This window comes from Carassius auratus, unplaced genomic scaffold (genome assembly GCF_003368295.1).
Source record: "Carassius auratus strain Wakin unplaced genomic scaffold, ASM336829v1 scaf_tig00022604, whole genome shotgun sequence".
Taxonomy (NCBI): Eukaryota; Metazoa; Chordata; class Actinopteri; order Cypriniformes; family Cyprinidae; genus Carassius; species Carassius auratus.
The window spans coordinates 1-27,500 of NW_020525203.1; the positions used below are offsets into that span (position 1 = coordinate 1).

Consider the following 27,500-nt stretch of genomic DNA (forward strand, 5'->3'; position numbering starts at 1 on the left):
CAGTGGTTTTTCTTCAAGTCAATCCTCCTTTTCCTTCTACTTAGGAAATGATTGTGTCCTGAGGGACTCTGTAAATGAGATATTATCACTCTAAAATCAAAAATATCCAGAGGCATTATGAGTACTGCTGAGACTTCATTAAAGGGATAGTTCACCAAAAACCAGTTCTTCAAAATATTAGTTTTTTGTTTGTATCAACTCTTACGTGAACTATCTCTTTAAACATTCAGGCTTAGCTTTCTTCCTTAAAATCTTCTAAATTTGTCCTAAACTAAAAAAAAAAGTAATATTCAGTAATGTATACGCTTTGATTTTCCATAAAATGATTTATCGCACCATGCAACAGATTGACGCTGTTTACTGTCCAAATCAACACAAGATGGAAGAAAGACTGATCCTGTATGGATATTGTGACATGCAAACAATGCACATGGAGAGAATAAGCGTTAGACATTTTTTTCTGCAATGCATCAAAGCATCAAAGCATGCACCAGGAGTTTTTTTTTCTGTTCTTATCTCAAACATGTTATAATGTACACTTCCTGCTTTAAAATAAAAGTCCTTTATTGGCATCCGTGGCTCCTTGAAGAACCTTTAACAACTTGCACAAAAAGTATTTTTAGTGAAAAAGGTTTTCTAGATTTAAATGTTTTCGGAATAAGAAAAAAAAGGATCTTTTAAAAGAAAAGTGCATCTAAAATGAAAGTTAACCCCCGTCCTCAGGCCATCCAAGATAAGGATGAGTTTGTTTCTTCATCAGATTTGGAGAAATGTATTTGCATTGCATCACTTGCTCTGCAGTGAATGGGTGCCGTCAGAATGAGAGCAGATAAAAACATCACAATAATCCACAGCACTCCAGTCCATCAGAGAACATCTGGAGAAGACAAAATATGAAACAAATCCACCATTAAGAAGTTTTAACTTTATAATATGAGTCCATATGTGCAGATTTCGCGCCTGATTCAGACCAAATTACGTTTTCACTGGAGGAAGCTATATTATGGATTACTGACCTGAAACGCATGCGTTAAAACTCTTTAATGCTGGATGTGTTTCAGCGTTTGTCTTCTCCAGATGTTCACTGATGGACTGGAGTGCTGTGGTTTACTTGTGAGACTCTCATTCCGACGGCACCCATTCACTTCAGAGCAAGTGATGCTTTTTACATAATCAGCTGTGTGGACTCTGGGGGTACTTTTAGATGGTGTTTTAAAGATTATATGACCAGCTCATCACTAATGAGGGATCCTGCTGTCAGGCTTTTATAGTTCAGAGGACAGGAACTCTCTTAATATTCCGACATCGGCTCAAACGGGCTGGAATGTAAACAAAATCCCTCCGCGGCCGGATCGTCCTGTTAATGAGGCTGGGAGGAATGCGGAAGAATGACAGCAGTAGGATGGAGCAACACACCCCACATAAACACATCCTTTACAGTAAGGGCCCAGGCGTACGTTATCTTACACACATCCACAATCCAGTTTCCAGCATGGAGCATGCGGCCAAAAGAAAAGGTCCTAGTAAAAATGCTTTTCAATTAACTGTATTCATTTAAAATTAATACATGGATGTGAAATAGTGATTTGAATTGTAGGATAAAATTTGCCTAATATTTGAAAAACTAGTTAGTACCTGGATTGACCAATCAGAAACAAGTATTTCAGACATCAGCGTACAATTGACTTTAATGCGAGTTTTAAAAAAAGCTAATTGTGAATGTTAATTAAGCTGCTATTTTTATCAATCACAACTATTTAAGTGAAACTTAATTATTGAATGTATTAATTTAAGCAGTTTTATATTGTCCCAGTACATTAATATCTTTTTTAAAATGCCATATTTTTTATAATTTTCAAAATCATTACGTGAAATGTATTAATTGAGAATTTGTTGATTTTTGTTATACATATTCGCCCAAATTATTAACATCTTAAGTCATTTAAAAATCATTAAAATAGTTTTTTTTAGTATTTAAAAATCATTAATATCTTTAAAAAATAATATAATAATTAAAAAATCATTAAAATAGTTTATTATTATTTTTATTATTTAAGAATTGTTTATGTCTTTAGAAAAATATAATCATTTAAAAAAAAAAAAAAAAATATATATATATATATATATATATATATTATATATATATTATATATATATATATATATTATATATATATATATTAATAATTAATATCTTTAAAAAAAGAATATGACCATTTAAAAATCATTAATATCTTAACAAAAAGAGTATAACCATTTTAAAATCATTAAGTAAAAGAACACATGATAGGTAAAAATTTATTACCTGAATGCACTGTAAGTCATTTTGGATAAAAGCGTCTACTAATTTAATTTAATTTAATTTAATTTAATTTAATTTAATTTAATTTAATTTAATTTAATTTAAAATGTATGGAATTGAGAATTTGTTGATTTTATTTTTAATATTCACCCAAACAAATTAGCATCTTATTTAAAAAAAAAAAAAGTATATTTTTATTCATTTAAAAATATATAATTGTGAATTTGTTTATTAAGCTATTCATTATTTAAAATCATTAAACTCATTAAGTGCTGCAAATTTGTTGATTTTTATTTTCTCTCCAAATACTTAATAACTTGTATTTTTAGTCATTTAAAAACCATTAAGGGACATTTATTCAATAGATCATTTGTTTTTCACAATTGTTCTTCAATACAGTTTTTTTCTTAACTAAAGTCGTGTAGAAAATCCTCAAACGGAGTGACATTTGTTGATTGGCTGCTAAAGGCGTCTTGAGGAAACACACACTATCTGCTGAACACGTCTCTGTGGTTTTGTTTTCAGGAGTTTTACGGGAAGTGAAGTGGAAGGGAAGGTCGGTGTGTTTCTGTTTATTCATTGGGTTTGGAAGTCAAACCCCTCCCATGTGCTCGCCTCGTAGCTGACCCACGCCGACAAGAACACATTTCAGCAACGCCGAGCTGAATCCGTGATTTATCATCATTTTTGGATCTAGTATCCTGTCCTTTTGTGTGCCAGACCTCACACTTTCTCAGGCAGTGACAGATGATGTGTGTGCTCCTCTCGAGCTCATCTCCTCGGTCTCGGCCTCCCTCACGCGCCGCACGTAGCAGGATCATTAAAATACTGCTTCCTCTGGCAGGAGGCCAAGCGTCCGGGGTTCAGATCAGTTCATCTCTGACTTTAGCGCTCACACATGGAGGTGGAGGTTTGGCAGTGAGGGTTAAAGCACGAAATGTTGTGACGCTCAGGAAATATTGCCAAGCAGAGTCAGACTGCCTGGAGTGTGTGGGACCTGTGCTTACACCGTTACATTGTCCTGCAGAGAGCTGCACCCATGTGCTATCAAAAGACACACACACACACACACAACAAATACTACCACAATGCAAAAAAAAAAAAAAACATTTTTTTTAAATGCATAATTTTTTTTTTTTTTTTTTTTTTTTTTGCATTGTGGTAAATTGTACTGACTTAAATGCATTGCATTTAAAAATACATAAATAATTTCTTATTTTTTTTACATTAAGGAAAAAAATATTCTCAAACAATTAACTTTTTCTTATATATAAAAAAAGATAGTTTAAAAACCATTACACTCAAATTAAGTTCAGGAAGAGTTTTTGTAAAGAATTCATACATTGTGGCAGTTTTCGTACTGATTTAATTAATTTGAATTTATCAAATTAATAGAAAATTTGTATAGCAAAATATGTACTTCTCATTTTAGAGCATTTTTTTTTTGTATTCAGCCAAATAATTAATAACTAAAAAACATTTTAAAAGTGCATTTTTAATCATTTAGGAGTCATTTATTTCATCAATCATTACATTAAAATTATGAAGATCTACTTATGTATTTATTTAACTATTGTTAAATTTTGGTAGTATTGGTACTGACGAAATTTTTAATGTCGAGAATTAAAAATAAACTATTTTATATATTCTATTCATATTCACTTAAACAACTATAATAATAATAATTATAATAGTAATAATAATAATAATATAAATTGTATTTTAAAAAATTATAAAAATCAATAAATCCATTAAATTACATTTATGAAATCTTTTTTATTTGTTTTTTAAATGATGAATTTAAGTGCTTCTTTCTTGCCTCTGGTGGGGCTTTAAATTCTATTCCTATTGTTTTAGAACGTGTTGGTCCTGATTTCATTTTATTCTATTTTTTTTCATTGCACTGAATGTCTTTAAAGTGATTTTAAATGATTTGGAGACAGAAACATCTGTTTGTAGATGCTTTGTCTGGTTAGTTTTATACTGATTCCCTTTTCTTTAATGTAACTTTAACTTGTCTCTGTCCTGTGTCTTTACTCCAAAGTGTTCATGGTTTTATTAATGTTCATTTAACCTGAAATCCTTCCACATTGTAAATGAGGGGAATCACTGAGACGAATGTTTTCATTACACACTTCCAGCCGGTCATTACTTTTGGCAGAAGAGCGCAGGCGGGACTCTAGTGTTTAGGACGTTTGTTATAATGTTGCTATGGTTTTGTATTAATGTGTCTGGAATGTGGAAAAACTTGCTGGAGATCTGATGTGAAACACTGACATGCTGATTTGGCCTGAAAACATCAGTCTCAACAATCGGTTTTCTCGGACATAAAGCATTCCTCTAAAATCAGCCCCATGCTTTTAACTTAAACTCACACGACTGGACTTCAAATAAAGTGGTTTCTGTTATTAAAGCTGCATGAATTGGACAAAATCATATTTTTTATGTGATATCTATAACTCCATACACACACACACACACACACACACATTTATAAAAATAAATGAAAAATAAGTATTGAGTATTAAATTTATTTCATTTAAAAATATTTAAAAAAAAATAAAAAAAAATAAATAAAAAAAATTATAATTTACAAATAATTTTATTTCATTATTTAAGAAATTCATAAATCATTCAATTACATTTTAATTTTAATAATTTTTTTTTTAGCTTTTAAAATATATTTACATTTTGGTATTATTTGATGGGGCTTAACTATATTTTTATATATATATTTTTTTTTTTGTATAACAAAACATGTTTGTTTTTTTTACTTTTATTTTAGGGCAAAATATATGTATTTTTTGCATTAATCCAAATAATTCATAATGAGGGATATGGGGCTTACATATGAAAACTAAAAGCGCAAAAATGCATTAAAAATGAGTGCAACTGACTTGCATTGTTTTGTTCTCAGGCGATGGTGGCATGTTATCCAGGTAAAGGCTCTGGTTATGTGCGCCATGTGGACAACCCGAATGGAGATGGGAGATGTGTCACATGCATATATTACCTTAATAAGAATTGGAATGCCAAGGTACGTAAATCATCTTAACATCTATAATCGTGATTAAATATTAAAAGAGTAAGATTTAAACAAATCTTCCTTGACTTTTAAATTGAGACATCATGCATCCTCTTCTGGAAGAGTTTATGGCTTTGCGGTGTTTAAAGCATGCATCGTTTGCTGAATGTCCAGTGTCTGCATACGTGCCGGTATGCCTGCATCATTTCAGCCTAATCCCATTAACCTCAGCAATTATATTCTCCAGAGAAAACCAGGAGGAGAGATCCTAAAACAGCTCACCGAGTCACGGAAATGAGGCACGAGACTCATTAGAAGAGAAAACCATGGTGCTGCTCGCACACAAAGCATGCAATTAATTCAGGATACTTTGTAAAGTTTGCATAAATGTCCTATCAAACTATTTTTTTTTTAATCCTGTGTTTGTTTTCTTGTTCATTGACTGCATTCCAGTTCTGTTTCATACATAATATCCACCATATTTACTTTGGTTGCTTGGTTACAAAGGTGAAAAACACAGGTCATGTGACTCTTACCTGCTGCCATGATCCTGTTTTCCTTTCCTCTTTTTCTAGACTAGATTTTCAGAAGGCAGAAAGGATTTAAGATCTAACACAAAAAAAGTGTTTATTTTATTTAGTCACCTCTTTATATATATATATATATATATATATAGGGAATATGTAATTTGACGAGTTAATATTCTATATAATAATAATAATTATTAATAATAGTAATAATAATAATTATTATTATTAATAACGTAGAATTGACATTGCAATCACTATGTATTTTATATTTCTTGCAAAAATAGATTTTATTTAATTGCATTACATTATATATTTCTAATTTTTATTATAGTAAATAAATTCCTTCAACACAAACATCATACACACATAAATACTATCCCATAATATATATATATATATATATATATATATATATATATATATATATATATATATATGTCTGTGTGTGTGTGTGTGTTTTTATACAAGTATTTATAGAATTTAAAAAAAGTAAAACGATATTTTCAGTCACGTGTTCTCAGATCAGAATTATTATAATCATGTAAAATTCTAACCATAAATTATCATTATTTTACCTTAAAATATAAGTGTAAAACTATATAAACTATAGATATAAAAACACATTTAAACTTTAAATATAAAAAAACTAACCTTTTATATTTCTGCATTTCCATTGCGTTTAACTTGATGTAATAAAATAAACAAAACTAAAACTTAGACAAAAATGAAAAACTTTCTAAACATTATTTTAAAAAAAAGACCAAAACCACACTACAAAATGATAAAAACTTTAAAACAGATAATTAATCAAAACTAATTCTAAAATAACACTGTCATCAGAAACGAGATATGTTGGGTCATAATGATTATTATGAAGGTGGGTTAACTAACTTTTTTCAGCATCTTGGGTGGTGGGGGTAACACAGCTGCACATCACAGCACTTTAAATTCAATTTCCCTGATGCTTCTGCGCTTGAGTGCACGTGCATACGTGCGCATTCACTGTGTACCTGCATAAAGCGCGTGCGTTCAGCTCCACGGAGAGAAGCTTGTGTGCGCGCGGCGCGTCCCCGCGGTTAATTCTCGCGCCCTCAGCACAGCAGTCTCTTTCTCCAGCATGTGGCCTTTTCCTCTCGTCCCTCTCCAGGAAGGCCGCGTTCCGCTGCCGTTTCCTATCCTAACCTCCTCCAGACCTGGCCTCTCATTGTTTGTGTCGCTCTGTTGTTTCTGCTAATGGAATTTATCATTATCACTAAAAAAGCTCCAGTCACGCACTGCTGAGTCGACTGTATTATCAGCAGTCACGCGAGCGCGAGAGCACGTTGGTTTGAAAACAGCATTAGAGACAAAGTTGCATTGAAATAAAATAAAAAAAACTAAAATTGCATTTACAGTAATGCATTCACAACGAAAGTCTACAGGCAACGCATTTAAGAGAGTTTAAATGAAAAAACGTGCAGCTTGCATTTTTGTTGAAGCGCCTAAAATTTTGGTAGCACTTTATTTTAAGGAACAGTTCTTACTATTACTAGTTGCTTATTAGCATGCATATTGGCTGTTTATCATTTCTTATAAAGCACATATTAATGTCTTATTTTGCATGACCATATTTTATGCACCATAAATAAAATTAACAATTGTTAATAAGCTGCAAATTAGGAGTTTGTTCAGGAAAAACTCTTGTATTGCCTATTCTAAAGTGTTATTTAAATTTGACAATGCACAAAATTTGGCATTAGGTTTTAGTCAAATGCAATAACATTCACTAGCATCTTCTGGAAAAAGAAATCATCTCTGGGTCAAATTGATTGGAACACAACATATTTCCATGGCAAGTCCTTTACTATAAACCATTTTTTTTCTCGTTTTTACGAACTGATTATTTTCAAACAAATGATTTTCTGTGCTAATTGTCATTATAGTCTGTATTTTACATGTCAAACCTGTGCATGTTATCACACTCATTGTTTGGGTGTTTTCACAATAAGGATTTTAAGTAATTGAGATAGCATTTTTGATGCTTTGTTACGTGATAAACCGGAGCTCATAATTGAGATCTCTGTTATTGGTGTTTTCAGGTAAATGGGGGTGTACTGCGGATATTTCCAGAGGGTAAAGCTCAGTTTGCAGACATCGAACCTAAATTTGACCGCTTGGTTTTATTCTGGTCTGATAGACGAAACCCTCATGAGGTCCAGCCTGCGTATGATACAAGGTCATCATCATCATCATCATCATCATCGCTAAAGCACATGACAAACATACTCTACACATAAAGTTACTTTTCTCCTCATGTCTTCTTGGTCTTGTCTTGTTTTATAACTCATAAACTTTGTCTTTCTCATTGTGTAGATATGCAATTACCGTGTGGTATTTTGATGCAGATGAACGGGCGAGAGCTAAAGAAAAGTACCAAACAGGTAAGTTCAGCGGGATAGTTCAGCCCAAAATGAAATACTGTCATTATTATTTTCTGTGGAACACAATAGAAGAGTTTGAGCAAACTTCAAGATAAGGATGAGTTTGTTTCTTCATCAGATTTGGAGAAATGTAGCATTACATCACTTGTGTAGTGAATGGGTGCCGTCAGAATGAGAGCAGATAAAAACATCACAATAATCCCAGTCCATCAGTTAATGACTTGAGAAATCAAAAGCTGTGTGTTTGTAAGAAACCAATCCATCATTAAAGCATTTTAACTTCTGGCAAAAAAAAAAACAACGATCCATTCTGACGGCACCCATTCACTTGCAGTGGATTGTTGAGCAAGTGATGCAATGCTAGATTTCTCCAAATCTGATGAAGAAACAAACCCATGTTAAACTTGGATGGCCTGACGGTGAGTAAATCTTCAGCAAATGTTTATTTTTGGCTTAACTATTCCTGTAGTGTTTTGGTTTTGTTTCTTAAAACCGAACAAACGCATGCTTTGTGCAAGTTAAAGATCCTGAGGGTAATGTTTGTTTTCTTTCCTTCTCATGGTTGTCTTTTTGGAAAGGTGCAGGTGAAAGAGGAGTGAAGGTGGAGCTAAACAAGCCGTCTGAACCGAGCTAATCAAATTATCATTAATCCGGACTTTTCCTGGTTGCCAGCTTCGTGGAGGAGAAAGAAAAAGAAGAGCGGGTTAGAAAAGGCTGTGGGTGTCTGTGACGAAAAAAGGAGTGGAGATTTAAAGCTCTGCAGAATTGCATTATCAGAAAACCTTTAAATATGACACTGTTGGTTTCATTTTGATTTTAAAAGGTACAGTACTCTGCATTGCATTTCCATTAACGCTTCTCATGTGACTGGAGTCACAGTGCTTCTGAGGAATGTTTAAAAAGCCTTTTGCTTTCGGTTCTGGGATGAGTTCCTGCATTTTGACCTGATCTTTGTGAATCAAGCTGCACATCCATGCATGTTATTTCTCATCGCTGCATCAGAACTGATCGGATCGTCTATTCATATTGAAATACAGCCAATGCCCGCGAGGCAGTGAACTTTCAGCATGTTTATTCAGGACTATGTGCAATTCTCCAGCTTTACGTTCTTACATGCACTAGGTCAGTGCGAGTCCATTGAGTGTTATTGTCTGTGATGAACTGCACGTTATTGTCTAATTTCGACAATATTAAAGCCTGTTTGCTTTTTAGACATTGTGTCTCTTTTAAACAATATTCTGAAACAAGAAAAACTAAATGGAATTTCTAAGTTAAATGAAAACTGAATGAAACTGAATTTAGTGCTTATACAAATCAATTGTAAACCCTGTTATTTTATTATAAGCAAGACCTTCTGCTGCTATTTAATTACTAAATACAGGCCTTCACATAAAATTATTTTTTTTATATAAAATTGAGGTATACACAAGCTTTACATAAAGTAAAAAATTCTGGTTGTACTAAAATTCTAGTGTTTTTAAAATCTCTAAACACTAGTTGTTTACTGGCAGAGTCAGTTATTGCTACAGTAATTGTGATTTTTATTATCTATGTGATAATGCAAGGTGTCCATGAAAACATTCTACATAAATGAAGTTAAATGAGGAACGGCTAGAAAAATGGTGCAACTGCGCCACATAGTGGTCACAATGGTAATTTGAAAATTTCAACACGATGTCTGATTTTTTTAATGCCAATTCAAAGACTTTTCAAGTGTTTTGTAAGACCTCTACAAATAAAAAATCAAAAACAATTCTAAACAGGGTAACTTGCAAGTTTAGAATGCGATGTTGCTTTTTGCAGATAATAATGTGTTTAAAGAGACAGTAACACAATTGTGATGATGCTCATCAAATCAATTTAGTCTTTTCTTTCTGTGACAGAGGACAAGAGAAGTTACCAGATTTTACTCTTGACAGATACAGGTTATTGTGTATCCAAAATACCAAGAATATCCAGGAACTATGATATCCCGTGATATAACGCACGGAAATACTCGGGGACTCTTATTTTGAAGTATTTATGCTTTACTACGGCTTTCAGTTTTATGGCCAGAAAAAATAATATATATATATATATATATATATATATACAGTGCTTTAAGTGGGGCGGTACGCACCGGTATAAATCCAAATATAGTCCAAATATAGCTCTTGAGCGTACCACCACCTCTCTGTGCGCCCAGAACGTGCTTTTAGCGTACCAGTATGTTCATTTGGACATCTGTTTTAATAGAGGTTTCAATCCTTTTCCTTCACTGCCGCTTTTCAGAGCACCCTTCACAATGCACGCTTCCTAATTCTTCCTAGTTCGGAGTATGGAGCGTGAATCATTTGAGTCAGTTCGGGAGTTCGAAGCAGCTTCGCGGATCATTTGAATCAGTTCGAGAAATCGGAGTGGGTTCGCGAATCATTGAGTCAGTTTGGGGATCGCAAATAATTTGAATCAACTCCGGAGTTTGGAGCGGTTTAGCGGATCATTTGAATCAATTCGGGAGTTCGTAGCGGGTTCGCCAATCATTTGAGTCAGTTCGGGAGATCAGAGCGGGTTCGCGAATCATTTGATTCAGTTTGGGGAACGCGAATCATTTGAATCAACTCGGGAGTTCGGAGCGGTTTAGCGGATCATTTGAATCAATTCGGGAGTTCGTAGCGGGTTCGCCGATCATTTGAGTCAGTTCGGGAGTTCAAAGCGGGTTCGCCAATCATTTGAGTCAGTTCGGGAGTTCAAAGCGGGTTCGCCAATCATTTGAGTCAGTTCGGGAGTTCGTAGCGGGTTCGCAAATCATTTAAGTCAGTTCAAGGAGTTCAAAGCGGGTTCGCGAATCATTTGAGTCAGTTAGGGAGATCATAGCGGGTTCGCGAATCATTTGAGTCAGTTTGGGGAACACGAATCATTTGAATCAGTTCGGGAGTTCAAAGAGGGTTCGCGAATCATTAGAGTCCGTTTGGGGATCGCAAATCATTTGAATCAGTTCGGGAGTTCGGAGAGTGATTCATTTGAGTCAGTTCGGGAGATCATAGCGGGTTCGCGAATCATTTGAGTCAGTTTGGGGAACGCGAATCATTTGAATCAGTTCGGGAGTTCAAAGCGGGTTCGCGAATCATTAGAGTCCGTTTGGGGATCGCGAATTATTTGAATCAGTTCGGGAGTTCGGAGCTGGTTCCCGAATCATTTCAGTCAGTTTGGAAGTTTGAATGCAGTAATGCAGTAGCTCTTTCTAAGGGTATTTTTTCAAAATCCTTTGCACATTTTATTTATGTTCAGTAGTTCTTTCTAGCTCAAGCAAATCCATAAACTAATAAAAGGATGTATTATTCAGGTTGCCTGTTGACTGCTGTATATAAAAGCCCTTCAATATAGTTGTTGTTACCTCAGGGGATGAGGGGAATCATCAAAAAAAAAAAAAAAAAAACTGAAAATATTTTTTTTTTGGCTATAACCGGCACCTCTTTTGGGCCACTTAAAGCACTGTATATATATATATAGCTCCTGCATAAAAACAGAATGTTAATCATTACAGTAATTGATTTAAGATACAGAAAGGACTGTGCCAAATTAAAACTGATTCAACCCAAATCACACCAGTGTGTAAATGATGACATTTAAAACATAAAATAAAAAATATATAACATTTACATCAAATATCAACAAAAGACTGATTTTTTAAATGAATTTTTTTAATATATATAATTTGCGTAAAATTACACCGATTCACAACTAATTATTTGTTCATATTCAAGCTGTTTGTAGTTCATGATGTGATATTCACTTTTCATTTTGACTTTTAATTAGACCCATAAGCATCTCACAATTACTGATTTCTAATAGCACGTACAATATTTGTTTATGTTGTTACATGACACAGTTTCACGGATACATTTCTATCCAGTAGAAACCCAGGATAGAGCGGCTGAGTGAATGTGGACTGGACTTTATGAATGAGGCTCATTGTGTCAGAGACGCTGTAGAAGGACAGGATTCCAGCTCCGTGATCCACATACACTCCTATCCTACAGAAGCTGGACTCTAGGGTGAATTAAGTCTTTATATTGTTGTGCAGGAATGTGTATTTGGGGGAAGAGCACAGCAAAATCCAGGACTGGTCATTATGTCCAAACTTACTCTCATTGCCGCGTCCCTTCCTGCTGATGCTCTTATAAGACAGTGATACACCCAAACGTTCATTCTCTCCCAGTAACAGCGTCCACACACACTCTCTCTACACAACACCTGAACTACAGAATCAAATCTGTCCGGATGATCAGGATACAGCAGGCCTGTCACAGAGCTAGTAACCATCCTGTTCCCATCAGAGAGTTGAAGGTGTTTACTCGCTGTGTTGGGATCCAGAGTCAACTGATGGAAATCTAAAAAGAACATCAACAGATAATCGTGTGTTCATCTGGTTTTTACTAGGCATTTATAAAAACACTGGGTTGGTTCACAGTTACTCAAATAACAACTCGTTACAACTTAAGTATGCAACACAACTTTGGGTCAAATATGGACTAACCCAACAGTTAGGGTTAATTTTTTTAAATACATCTTTAAACCAAAAGTTGGGTTAGTCAATATTTCACCCAAAGTTTTTTGAAAATAAAAAGCTTTCCATATTAAAGTTTTTTTTTTTGGAGTCAAACTCACATCTGAGGTATTCATCTCAAGGTCTAAAAATATGACTATTATTATTTATATTTAAAACTGTTTTTTTTTTTCAGGATTGTTTGATGAATAGAAAGACCCAAAGATCAGCATTAATTTATAAATTACTATTAGAAATTAATATTTTTATTTAGCAAGGATGCTTTAAACTGATCCAACTGAAATATGCTGTTCTTCTAAACTTTCTATTCCTCAAAAAATCATGAAAAGAAAAAAAAATTATACTCTGCTGTTTTCAACCCGTGTAAATCTTTTTTTTTCTGAAATTTATATTAGAGTTGATTTTAAGAGTTAAACTCACATCTGAGGTATTTCATCTCTGGTCTCAAAATATTACTATTATTATTAATATTTAAAACTTAAAAAAAAAAAAATTCCGGGATTGTTTGATGAAAAGCAAGACCCAAAGATCAGCATTTATTTATAAATTATTCTAGAAATTAATATTTTTATTTAGCAAGGATGCTTTAAACAGATCAAATGTAATTTATGAGGTTACAAAATGCTGTTCTTCTAAACTTTCAAATCTTCAAAAAATCCTGAAAAAAAAATTATACTTAGCTGTTTTCAACCCAGCGTATTATAGAGTGTAAATAAAGTTTTCCGAAATTCATATTAGAGTTGATTCTAAGAGTTAAAGCTGCAGTAGGTAACTTTTGTAAAAATATATTTTTTACATATTTATTAAACCTGTCATAATGTCCTGACAGTAGAATATGAGACAGATAATCTGTGTAAAAATCAAGCTCCTCTGGCTCCTCCCAGTGTCATATTGCTATTTGCAGGAATACATCGCTCCCGGTAAAAAACAACCAATCAGAGCTGCGGTCCGTAACTTTGTTTGTGTTCAAAATGTAGAAAAATGAACATAATAAGCGAGTACACCATGAATCCATTTTCCAAACCGTGTTTTTAGCTTGTCCTGAATCACTAGGGTGCACCTATAATAAGTGTTTATATTCGGACTATTTTAGATTGCTTCGGGGGTACCGCGGCGGAGTAACCCAGTACCTTTGTGATTCTTCATAGACATAAACAGAGAGAAGTAGTTCCGGCTACGATGTTCTTCCGCAAGACGCAAGCAGTTCTGTTTATTAACCGCTAGAGCGTCAAAAGTTCCCTACCGCAGCTTTAAACTCACATCTGAGGTATTCATCTCTGGTCTCAAAATATTACTATTATTATTAATATTTAAAAAAGTTTTTTTTTCCAGGATTGTTTGATGAATAGAAAGACACAAACATCAGTGTTTATTTGAAATGCTAATTAGAATAATTTATTAATAAATTATTATTCGAAATTAATATTTTTATTTAGCAACGGTGCTTTAAATGGATCAAAAGGCATTTATGATGTTACAAAATATTTATATTTCAAAAAACATGCTGTTCTTCTAAACTTTCTAATGATCATAAAATCCTGAAAGAAAAAAATATATACTCAGCGTATTATAGAGTGTAAATAAAAAGTTGATTTTAAGAGTTAAACTCACATCTGAGGTATTCATCTCTGCTCTCAAAATCAGGGCCAAGAATGATCCGCACGTGTTTGACTACGAAAACCAGATGGTGTTCAGATCTCATCTTGAGAGAGTATTCTACATCATTAATACACAGATGAACGCCTGATAACTTACCTGTGCCAGGTGTGTTTTCCATCTGCTCTCTGCAGCACTGATTTAGCTGGTCTCTGAGTTTAGCGACAGATTTACGGACATCATCGAAAGAGAGACGAGAACTGATGATGATCCTGGATAATTTTGAAGATCCAGATGCACAGAGAGACTGGAAACTCTAAACGAACAAGCAACCGATGAAATACAGCACTGGAAATTCACCAGACTTTGCTGTTTTTCTATACAACGAGAATGACTGTCATTGGATTGGGTTACCTGGAGTAAATGGATGTGATCATCTGTGTCTGAAAGCTGCTCCAGCTCAGTGTTTTTCCTCTTCAGGTCAGCGGTCTCCTGCTTCAGGCGTTCTAGTTGTTCTTCAGCCCGACTCACTGAAGCTCTTTCCTGAGCTCGGATCATCTGTGTCACCTCAGAGCGGCTTTTCTCGATGGAGCGAATGAGATCCGTGAAGATCTTCTCACTGTCCTCCACTGCTGCCTGCGCAGAGCGCTGTTAGGACACACGTCACAATTAGACAGAAAGTGCTTCAGCACTGGAAGAAAGTCTTTTTTAACCAGTGTCAGCGACTCACTTTTACAGTTTTTACACTTTTTATAAGAACAGAAGTCTCTTCTGCTCACCGAGCCTGCATTTATTTGATGCAGAACACAGCAAAAGCAGTTTTATATTGTAAAATATTTTTACTATTTAGAACACTGCTTTCTATTTGAATGTATTGTTAATTATAATTTATTCCTGTGATTTCAAAGCTGAATTTTTAGCATTATTACTCCAGTCACATGATATTTCAGAAATCGTTCCAATATGCTGATTTGCTGCTCAAATAACAATACTATTATTTATTATGATTATTATTCATATTTAAAAGCTGTATTTTTTTCAGGATTCTTTGATGAACAGAAAAATCTAAAGATCGGCATTTATTTGCATTTTAATAAATTCTTATGGAAACTAATCTTTTTATTTAGCAAGGATGGTTTAAACGGACCAAATGTAATGATAAAGGCATTTATGATGTTACAAAATATTTCCATTTCAGAAATATGCTGTTCTTCTAAACTTTCTATTCATTAAAGAATCCTGAAAAAAAAAAACAATTCTACTACACTGTTTTCAACATAATAATAATCAGAAATGTTTTTTGAGCAGCAAATAAATCAGTATATTAGAATGATTTCCGAAGATCATGTGACGCTGAAAATTCAGCTTTGAAATCACAGGGATAAATTACAGTTTAATATATATTCAAATAGAAAGCAGTTTTTTCAAATAGTAAAAATATATCACAATATTACTGCTTTTACTGTAATTTTGATCAAAGAAATGCAGGCTTGAAGAGTAAAAGAGAGTTCTTTAAAAAGTAGAAGTACAAGACTTGTAGTGTCTCCTACTGTAATCAAATGTTTGTCTAGTTGCACACTAGATGCATTTGATCTTAAAATGGCAGTAGAAAATAAACATGCTGCCATCTCTATCATTAAATATTAATATTAAGTTGAACTGTACTGAAAGAACAGATGAAGGTGTTGTGCAAACTCACTTTGTACGACTCCACAGCTTCTCTCAGTTCCTGAAGCTTCGTCTCGTTCTTCTGGATTTTCTGCTGGTATGTTTTCCGCATCTCGCTCATATGACCCTGTCAGATAACAACATGAGCACAGAAACCTCGATCCACGAAAAGAAATGTCTTTATTTTTTATGTTTGAGATTGTAGCACTCGGTTTCTTTCTTCTGTTGAACATGAAATATAATTTGAAGAATGTTGGTAATAATCTTTCGCGTTCGGCAGAAGAAAGAAACTCATACTGGTTTGAAAGTGGAGGGCGAGTAAATTCTGACAATTTGTATTTTTTAGTTTTGGGTGAAGTATCGATTTAATATTCATATTTATTTGGTGAGTAATCCTGCAAATAAGCTTGAAAAATGTTGGGCATCACATTTAATTTCAATGTCACTTTATACCTGCATCTTAGTCATTTCTTCTGCGGCTGATACGGTCTCATGGTTTCTGTGTTCGTCCATCACACACAGAACACAAATAAATCGCTGGTCAGTGCGACAGAAAACCTCCAGAATCTTGTCGTGTTTTTGGCAGAGCATCTGTTTGAGTCGTCCGGTGGCTTCGATCACTTTGTGTCGTTTACCAGGGTGAAACTCCTCATGGTGTTTAAAATGAGTCTGACAGTAAGAGTCCAGACACACCAGACAGGACTTGACCGCTTTGAGGGATGTGCACGGTTGGATTAGATCCAAAGGAAAACAACAAGTGACAGAATATAGATACAGTCGGTAAATATACCTCACCTGTGGTACTAGCTTTAATCATCATTACCCATAAAATGTCAATAATCTTTGTTATTTAATCATTCATGCATCAGATGGTTAAATATGTATAATGCGTCATGTAGTGGATGTGTAACATGCCTACAGCGATCTCTAAATCTTAAGTCTTTTTGGAAAGGTGCAGGCAGCAAGAATAAGGAGCGGAAAACTGAATAAACAGAGATGTAAAACGCAGTTCCCAGAAAACCAGCTCATGACTCAGAGCAGGCCCTTCCTATAAGCAAACTAAGTGGCTGCTTAGGGCCCCGTCGCCACTAGGTGGCCCCCAAGTTTCCATCCAGTTCTTGCGCTGTTTTATTATCATATTTAATATGCGTAAAAAAAACTTTGCGAAATTTGTTGTCTAAAGCCTGTTTCCATGTAACTGGCCTTTTACTGATAAAATGCTGTCCGTGATGACGTCATTCCTTAAAAAATGAATTGATGCATAAGTCTTGGTGTATAAAAAATAAAAATAAATTAAAAAAATACATATTTGCCCTTGAGGTGTTTCCATACATAATTTAATTTATATTGTGTAAAGTAAATATGCTAGTAGCTGGTTATTTATTAGGACAAAGTTGGATAAAGTTATCCTAAACTGTACAAGCCTACATGAAAATATTTTTATTAACAAGTGCCAATAGTTTTTTTTTTTACTTTGATATAGACTATATAATATATAGACTTTCTAGATAATTAATGAATTAACAAAATGAAAGAAAAAACAGTGAAAGAACTAGTAGTCTATATGCAGAATTTCGTTTAATTTTTCTGATGCTCTTGAAAAAAGCGGAATCCTGTTTGTTTCCTTTATTTTACAAAAGCACAATGTTTTTTTTTTTTTTTTTTACAAATCCTTTACATTTAATTTTAGAACAATACAACATGAACAAATTTAACGGTTGCTGCTAAATTTGTCATGTGACAACATATTTATTTGTGTTAAAGCCCTTTCCTTGACAAAAAGTTTCTTGTGTTCAAATTTTTTGTTTTTGACATTTAGTTATTTTAGCACTTCCAAATTAAACTAAATGAACAATGAGAAAGAGAGAGGGAGAAAGAGAGGTGTACAACACATAAATAATCTTTCACCAACAGTTGCATTTATTTTAAGTACATATTGAACCTTTTAACATTTAGTGTGTGAACATAAACACTGCTGTTTTTGTCATGTCTCATCTCACCAGCAGAGGTCACTGCTGAACTGCAGATAGTCTGAAAACTCCTCCATTAAGAAACCTTATTATTAACTTCCCAGATAGAATTTTGGATTAGACTGCATTGAACATAATGAGATGCAGAGAAACTAATAAGAACTGAAAAAAAAAAAAATCTTACAAACACATCATTAATTTAAGTATTTATGCTAAAATAGACTTTAATTAGGGTCGTGCCATATTTTATTATTGTTAGGAATGTTCAATGGATTAGACAGTTTTTTAACAACACAGGCTATTGTATCGATGAGGATACAGATGTTTTAAGTATATAAGCTGTTATGCATTGCAAACACATTGTAAATATTAAATATAATCATCAAATAATAACTTATATTATTGTGACTTAAGTCACTTGGTTAAGAAATTGCGATAGTTGTCCGTATTTGCTTGTCTGTCAAGTTTATTCCAACACAGGCCTTGATTCGAGTGTAAGTCGCTGATCAAATCCACATTTACGTATTAATATTTTCTCCATTTTGATTTCATAACAGTCATAGAAACCCTTTGTGTAACAGAACGGAAGAATGCATGCCTTCTGCATGCTGTGTTCTTCACTCACAAGCTCCTGCGTGTAAATAAGTCAAATATCTATCACTGGAGGCTGAATACTGTGTACAGTCATCTCTGAGTCACCTGTCCGGTTTATTCTCTTCAGATCTGTTGCATAACAGCATTTTATAAAACCTCTCAATGTAAAAAAACAAAAAAGCTTCCAAACAGATGAAACATCAACATGCAAACAAACAGCAAACAGATACAGACAAAAGTTCCATGTTTTATGTTTTTTGGGACATCTCAGTAGTTATGCATTTGCTGTGAATGGCTTGTCTTATATATTGTATTGTTTTGTGTGTGTGTGTGTGTGTGTGTGTGTGTGTGTGTGTGTGTGTGGGTTCTTTAAGAAAAATGCATCAATTTCAATGAACATTTGAGCAATTATTATTATTGCTATTCATTAACACATAAGCAAACACTTCTTTATGCCAGATCAAAACCTCAACCACATTTATTTTTAGAATTGCCAGTGGCATCAAAAATAATTGCTAACTTGTTAATATTTAATATATTAAGTGCTTAAAATCGCAATACTAGAAATTATTTGAAAGTATTCTTGCAATATCTGCTCTGAAACATAACAAACGTGTCACTGAAGCTTCAAAACGTCCAGCAGCTTCAGACAGCACTATTGATCTTCACCGTTCACAGTCAGAGAGATTATATATCAGCCATCACGTCTGAGAGCCGAAGAAGAAAGTCAATGTCAATGTGAGTTGTGTGCTTGAATGATGCTTTCAGTTTCAGAGGAAACCGAGGAGAGTTATCCAGCATTACTGTAAAACAAAAGAACTGACCCATAAAGAGTAAACTGCCTTATGGTTTGCACTATATTAGAAATCACTCAAGGCTTTATATAGATTTAGCATTTTGACATTTAGATTTTTTTGCATTGTGACATTATTTGACAAATTGATACATTTTTAACTCAAAATTCTTTTCTATACACTAAATAATTCCTAATGAATATGTGCATCAATAAATGCCCAAACATGCTATATAAAAAATAAGAATACAATAAAATAGAGTATATTTTTCATGCAAAAGTTTAGCATGGGATGTGACTTGGACTTACAGTAGTAAGATTTAACCTCTTATGAAGCAATAGCAATGCATTTATTTAATGCTGGATTGCACAGTCAGTTTGTTGTTCTAGAGAAGCATTGATAATGACCAGAAATGGACACTGGGGGGCAATGTTGATCCAGCGTTTAAAATCAATCTCAGAGCTGGGAAAAAGTGATGACATCCAGCAAATGCTCTTTCAGTCTCAGTATTAAGGTGCTTTCACACTTGGTTCGATTGCACCCTAAAGCCCCCTAATTAGAAGTATCTCATTTTGATTTCTGGCCATCTCAAACAGTCTCAGTTTATGGGTTTCAAGGTTAGTACAGATGTCTACAGACGTCCTCCAAACCAAAACACAATGAAATCCTACAAAGTAGGTCAAAGTTGATGGTCTCCTTCAGCACTCTGAATTTCACTTACTCTTTATGTAGCACAGATCTTCTCACGTCTTTTGCAAGACTGGGTTATGCTTTAAGCTTCTTTGTGGCTTTGCAACATTGTTTCATTCTCGATTCTATTTGCTTGACAGACGTACGTTCCAATGCATTTATCAAACATGTTCCATAATTCAGTGTTTAATTCGTGCATGGTCAGAATGAGTCGATCTGCACTCATAATTCCCTCTGATGGCTTCAGAAGAGCTGACAGAAATGAGCTCAGTGATGCATTACTCTGGTCTGAAGGTTGCAAATCAATAAGACATGAATGAATGATTGGGCTCGGTTCCAAATTCTAGTGATCTGCTGCCAATTTAGCATTCAAACTGTATTGAATCTCATAAGTGACTGATTTAGAGAGTTCTACATAAGTAGGCATCAACTCCTTAAGGCCTGTTTTCCAAGAACTATAACTAGAAAGTACAATCCTTATAATACAATCCTTTTTAAAGAGCTTGAGCATTTAAAGCAGAAGATGACAAAATTAAAATATACTTGCCTCATTGTTCTTGGTGTAAACCAGGGATATTACAGTTAAAACTAAAAATAAATTAAACAATAAAATGCAATAAATATTCATTTACATTTTAAAATGTTTAATAATTTCTTACATTTTTATTGAAGTTATTTTTAATTTAGTTTACCTTTATTGAATAGAATAATAAAAAACATGCATAAAAATACATTAAAAAACATGCATATATATATACATACATACACATACAAAAAGACACCAAAACTACTTAAAAAAGGAAAAATATTACTACATTTATAAATAAAATAAAAATTGAAAATATAAAAATAAAACCTGATTTCATTCAATTAATAAACACTATAATAGTATCTCAAATGGTACTAAAATAACAGCCTCATATATATATATAAATAAGTTAACAAAAATCTAATTTTAGTGCATGAAACTTTACTATATGTCTTTGTTTTTATATTAAATATTTATATTCAATATACCAGTCATTCTTTTGATTTTATAGTCATTTTATATATATATATATATATATATATATACAGTGTTTCAAGTGGGCCCATACCGCCACTTCCAAATATAGCTCTTGAGCGTACCGCCACCTCTCCGTTCGCCCAGAACATGCTTTTAGCTTACCAGTACATTCACTTGGACATCTGTTTTAATAGAGGTTTTAATCCTTTGCCTTCACTGCCGCTTTTCAGAGCGCCCTTCACAATGCACGCTTCCTAATTCTAATTCGTATGGAGCCTGAATCATTTGAGTCAGTTCGGGAGTTCGGAGCAGCTTCGCGGATCATTTGAATCAGTTCGAGAAATCGGAGCGGGTTCGCGAATCATTGAGTCAGTTTGGGGATCGCAAATCATTTGAATCAATTCGAGAGTTCGGAGCGGCTTCGCGGATCATTTGAATCAATTCGAGAGTTCGGAGCGGGTTCGCAGATCATATGAATCAATTCGAGAGTTCGGAGCGGGTTCGCAGATCATATGAATCAATTCGAGAGTTCGTAGCGGGTTCGCGAATCATTTGAATCATTTCGGGAGTTCGGAGCGGGTTCGCAGATCATATGAATCAATTCGAGAGTTCGTAGCGGGTTCGCGAATCATTTGAATCAATTCGAGAGTTCGTAGCGGGTTCGCGAATCATTTGAATCAATTCGAGAGTTCGGAGCGGGTTCGCGGATCATTTGAATCAATTCGAGAGTTCGGAGCGGGTTCGCAGATCATATGAATCAATTCGAGAGTTCGGAGCGGGTTCGCAGATCATATGAATCAATTCGAGAGTTCGTAGCGGGTTCGCGAATCATTTGAATCATTTCGGGAGTTCGGAGCGGGTTCGCAGATTATATGAATCAATTCGAGAGTTCGTAGCGGGTTCGCGGATCATTTGAATCAATTCGAGAGTTCGGAGCGGGTTCGCGAATCATTTGAATCATTTCGGGAGTTCAGAGCGGGTTCACAGATCATATGAATCAATTCGAGAGTTCGTAGCGGGTTCGCGAATCATTTGAGTCAGTTTGGAAGTTTGAATGCAGTAATGCAGTAGCTCTTTCTAAGGGTATTTTTTTCAAAATCCTTTTGCACATTTTATTTATGTTCAGTAGTTCTTTCTAGCTCAAGCAAATCCATAAACTAATAAAAGGATGTATTATTCAGGTTGCCTGTTGACTGTTGTATATAAAAGCCCTTCAATATAGTTGTTGTTACCTCAGGGGATGAGGGGAATCATCAAAAAAAAAAATAATAATAATCATTTTTTTGGGGCTATAATAGAGTACCGGCACCTCTTTTGGGCCACTTAAAGCACTGTATATATATATATATATATATATATATATATATATATATATATATATATATATATATATATATATATATATATATATATATATACACATACATATATATTTGTCCTCTTTAAAACGTAAATGAGATAAATGTTGGACAAATATATTTAGAGAATATTTAGATTAACATTTTGTAATCAAACTAGTGTCTTCATTTAATAAGCGTTTAACACGATAAGATCTATTAAAATTACAATTTTAAATAACCCAAATTGTTCACGAAAAAAATATTTACTTTCTTTTTTTTTGTCCAAATTGTAATTTCCACCATATCTCAAATCATATCCTCTTGGGACACAAGCATAGATTTTGATTATATTTTAGTGAAACCCCACATACCACGGTTTTAAGTTTGGATGTTTAACCATGAAAACTCCTTCTGTATGCAGCACTCAAATGGAAATATAATATTTTGTAAAGTAGAATAGTATTTCAAACCATTCTCTAAAATATTTCATAGTTGGAAATCTTTATACAAATCTTTGTGCAAAGTTTGGTTCAGATGAAAGTTTCCTGAGCTTTGGAACTTGTGATTTCCTTTAAATACAAAAAGTTTATATTTATGTTTATTTATATTTTTGACACATGCTAGCTATAACTATCATCCTTGGCCTTTTTGTAAATATAAAAATGAATGAATGGCGATTTGCAATAGGGCAGAACTTATAATTAAACATTTATTTATTTTTAATCATTTCCATGAATGGAGGCTATAAGGTGGAATTTGGACATAAAAAAAATGCATTCTCCGTTGAACATTGTTCCATTTCAGCAAACTGTTCTGAACGACCCGTATCTCGAATAGTTGTGTGGCTGCTGGTCTCCTTCATGGTAACACATGACGTTTCTCTCCGGACTCAGGAATGTTCCTGCTCTGACGGATGAAAGAGTGCTTCTGTTGGGAAAACTCAAAGCTGATGGATCTGCCTTTCAGCACCTTCAAATAATTACCTCAATAACCTCCCGCAGATTGAGGAATGACTTCAGAGATATTGATTTTTTTTGTTAACAAATGATACTCACATTCCTGCTCTGTCCTGTGGATACACCTGGAAACTCCTCTATTTATTTATTTTTTAAATTACAATTTTTACTTAATTATTGATACATTTTAAAAAAAATTTAATTACAATTTTTTTAATTATTAAATTAAAAACTTATTTTTTTGTTTTAAGTAAATTATTAATTGAATTTTTTGTACATAAATATTTCATACAAAAAAAAAACACTAATTTAATTTTTAATTTAACTTTTACATTTTTATTAAATTAAAGTAAAAATTACCGATTAAAAGTATTAAAAAGGAAAATCTATTACATTTAATATATTTTATGGTAAATGTTTAATTTTGTTTTAAATTTTTACGTTTCATTTAATTTCCAAATCTAATAATTATAATAAAACAATTAAATAAACGAAAATTTCACATCCAATACACTATAATCAAAAACATAAAATCTATGTTCTATGTTATCTAAAAATAAATGAAAATGAAAAATTTTTACAAATTAAAATAACATTTTAATTATCTTAAATTTTTATTTTACAATTGCATACAAATTATGACAGAAATCCATCCATAACAAATATATCAAATAACTAAAAATGTTATTTTATTCTTTACTTCTTCGTCTTTGTTACAAGTTTCACAGATGCATCTAAAAACAGAATGAGTTAAACCCGTTTTGAGGAGGTGAGAGTGAACGGAGCTGTAAACCGCTGTAAATCTTTGTGAACGTGATAATGAGCTTCATAATTATTTCATTAATGCTCTTCCTTGTTTGGAGGCTGAATGAAATCGGGAAGCATAAGATCCTCCAGTGACTCATCAGCTTCTGCTTGTGATGGAAGTGATTCAGTCAGATAGAGCACTTCTTGTTCACCACATACAGAGAAGCTCGAGGAAATCAAAAGGTCGTTGGCATAATAATATGATTTCCTGTGGGCATCATATTTGTTCTTCAAACTCCACACCAAGAAGAAAGCTTACTTTATTTCGAGTTCTGGTTTAGACTGGTTTTGGCTGCCAGCAAATCTCTACTTAAACCATGAGCTGGGATTTTCAGCAGAAAAGAGGGCAGTCTGGACGATTGAATATTTCTTTCACATGTTTTAAAATGACAGGAAGCTTTTTAGTGCAAATGAAACGAATGAAGCACAAATGTGGAGATTTTTCATTTAGTTGATTTAATTCAATTTAAAATGTATTTTTATTTAATCTACATTTAATTCATTTTCATTATTTAAAATGTAACATTCAAATTTAATTTGTGTCATTCAAGTAGTAACAAAACATTTTGAAAACCCTTAAAAATAATGGTTTATTTTATTCTTTATTTGTACAAATTCAACAGACTTAAATCACAAATGTGGCCGATAGAATTTTTTTTTTACATTTTTATAATTTTATTTAAAATTCATTTTAGTTTTACTTTGTACTACGCTACTTTTTAAACTGCATTTACTCTATAGATTCAGTTGCTTTATTCTGTTATTCAAGTTCAAGAGTTCAATATTTCGGTTTTCGCCTGAAATATTATTCATATTTTTTTTTTACATGCACTACATTGAGGTATAAGCCATTTCTCAAAAATGTGATTTTGTGCTCACATCTAGTTCAGGTTTTAAAAGGGTTTGGTTCAATTCTAGTGTTTCACCACATATTGCACATGCATTAAATGCAGTTATGAACCCCAAAACTAAAGATTTTGAAGCTCAACTAATATTTGTCTTCATGCACATACCAACTGAATCCTAAAAAAAAAAGAAGAAGCGGTTTCTATGTCTTTGTCTTCAAAGAAAATAAAGCCTCCCTCACTAGCACAATCTCTCAATTTTCACACTCCTTCCTTCAACATTAAACAGTTTTCACACTCATTCTCTCCTGCTTATTTCTTTACCAAAGTGCTTTGAACAAAGGGTTTTTAAAGGCTCTCATTAACCAGCATCACCTGTTTTCACTAATTAACCCAAGCCAAATCAATTAACCCTTTAATTTAATGAACATCAGCAGAAAAAAAAACGAAAGAAAAAAATTCGAAATTTCAGTTAAAGATGGAAAACTTTTTATGCATTTGTTCTGAATATGCAAACTTTTGAAAACATTGTGATTTAATCGTGCAAGTTTGTGAAAACAACACCCATATTTTCTTAATGTAAACTACGAAATCTCAATTAAACATCTGTGTTATGTGTGTCTTTATAAAATGACTCCTGACAATGCATTATAAAGCGTTTTTTAAAGTTGTTTTTCACTGATCCATGCAAACATTAATAATTTTGACAACGTTTTAGGAAAAACTTTCTGTTTGTAGCACATCATTGTGGTGTAAATGCACTGAACCTGAAGTTTTGAAGCAACTCTTTTCCACGCAATGACACGAGGACAAGTAAATAATTACAAAAGTTTGATTTTGGAGTGAATTATTCATTAAGTTTGATTGCATTACATCAGAATAATCCGTATGAAGGACGCCAGGAGCATCAACACTGGTTTAGATCATCATGCATTCGCTGCTGTAAACCATTAAAGCTTTCACTGAGCTCAAGTGGAGTTGAATTGACAGATTCCTTCAGCTTTAGTCACCATGCAAACATCACGGTTAATGAATACCTCTTTCACAGGACTCGTGTAAACCTCATTTATAGTCTCTGGACTCCAGGTGACCCACTCTCTCCTCCGAATCTCAGCTCTCCATCGCTCAACACATGCTTTCTCTCGGACAGAAGCGCAGTGTCTCATATCGTCCTTCACATGTGGCAGTAAGAATTCAAGTCTTGGACACAAAAAACACATCGCACAGACGCCAAACTGGCAGAGGATCAGCATGTTTGGCGTGAGATCAGAGAAATATATGTTTGCAATGAAAAGTTCAGAAGTACATGTGCATTCAACACAGAATCTGAGACTTTCATTCAGTGTGACCCCGATGAAAATGCATGATTTGTATGAAAAAGCTCCATCCTTAATGCCACCCATAAACCTACAACTTCATACGAATTGGCAGAAATTATTGCTAAGGTGTGTTGAAAAGTGTCTTTTCAGAAAAATGCACGATAATAAAATAAAAGAAGACTCAGAAGGGAACGTCATCTGTGAAAACAAACATTTCTGGACTGGATTTTTCTAATTAAAAATTATTTTTGAATTCAAATTTGAATGCTGTATTTGAAATAGCAACTAGATCGAAACAAATTCAGTTTGCATTTAAGGAGAAATAAAATTAATGTACAATGTGTCATTTGTAAGAACAAAACGTACAGTTATTCAAAACAAGCTTTGCTTGACAAAGACATTGTGTACAGAAAGAAGATATAGATCCATAAATATAAACTTGTATTTTTTTAATGCATTTCATAAAAAAAACGATTATTATGTACATAAATAACAATAATAACAATAATATTAATAATAAATACACTAACTTAGGGTTTCCCCGTATTTGGATTCAAAAACCATTAAAATATTTTCAATATTTATTTATTAAATATTTTCTTTAAAAAAATAATATTTTATTTTTTAATGCTTTATTCTATTATTCAAGTTCAAGAATTCAATATTTCGGTTTTCACCTGAAATATTATTCATATATATATATATATATATATATTTTTTTTTTTACATGCACTACATTGAGGTATAAGCCATTTCTCAAAAATGAGATTTTGTGCACATATCTAGTTCAGGTTTTGGTTCAATTCTAGTGTTTTACCACATACTGTACATGCATTAAATGCAGTCATGCATTTATATTTTCAATATTTATTTATTAAATATTTTCTTTAAAAAAAATAATATTTTAAGTCAAACCGTTGGCCTAACAAAAAATTCAAAAAAAAAAAAAAAGTGGAAGATTAACTGAAATGATACAATTTCAAACGATCTAACTGTTGAATTTCAAATTCAAACTCATTAACTGAAAAGGACTACATTTTTAAATAAAGCTTAATATTTGGCGCCTTTTTTTTATTGGTTGGTCACTCTATAC

At 33.2% G+C, this 27,500-nt stretch overlaps 1 protein-coding gene, 1 long non-coding RNA gene and 1 pseudogene across 4 annotated transcripts in view; 1 reads left to right on the forward strand and 2 right to left on the reverse strand.

Annotated features, from left to right (window-relative positions):
- Nucleotides 1-5,186: 5,186 nt before the first annotated feature.
- Nucleotides 5,187-9,489, forward strand: LOC113077453 (egl nine homolog 1-like). Of its 2 annotated transcripts, none has more exons than XM_026249848.1 (4): nt 5,187-5,338; nt 7,935-8,071; nt 8,209-8,276; nt 8,861-9,489. In XM_026249848.1, exons 1-4 carry the CDS (start codon nt 5,222-5,224, stop codon nt 8,908-8,910), a joined length of 372 nt encoding a protein of 123 aa, XP_026105633.1. In that variant the 5' UTR covers nt 5,187-5,221; the 3' UTR covers nt 8,911-9,489. The 2 variants fall into 2 exon arrangements, with proteins under 2 accessions (XP_026105633.1, XP_026105632.1); XM_026249847.1 differs by having other exon boundaries at nt 5,189-5,338; nt 8,855-9,489.
- A 2,500-nt stretch (nt 9,490-11,989) lies between these two features.
- Nucleotides 11,990-16,903, reverse strand: LOC113077452 (tripartite motif-containing protein 16-like; annotated as a pseudogene).
- Nucleotides 16,904-25,643: 8,740 nt separating this feature from the next.
- LOC113077454 (uncharacterized) overlaps nt 25,644-27,500 on the reverse strand; it is a 7,335-nt gene continuing 5,478 nt past the window's right edge. Inside the window, exon 4 of one of the 2 annotated variants that reach the window (XR_003281340.1) lies at nt 25,644-26,288. This is a non-coding gene — a long non-coding RNA (uncharacterized LOC113077454). Of the gene's footprint in view, nt 26,289-27,348 lie in introns of those variants that run through there. The other variant, XR_003281341.1, reaches the window with a different exon arrangement.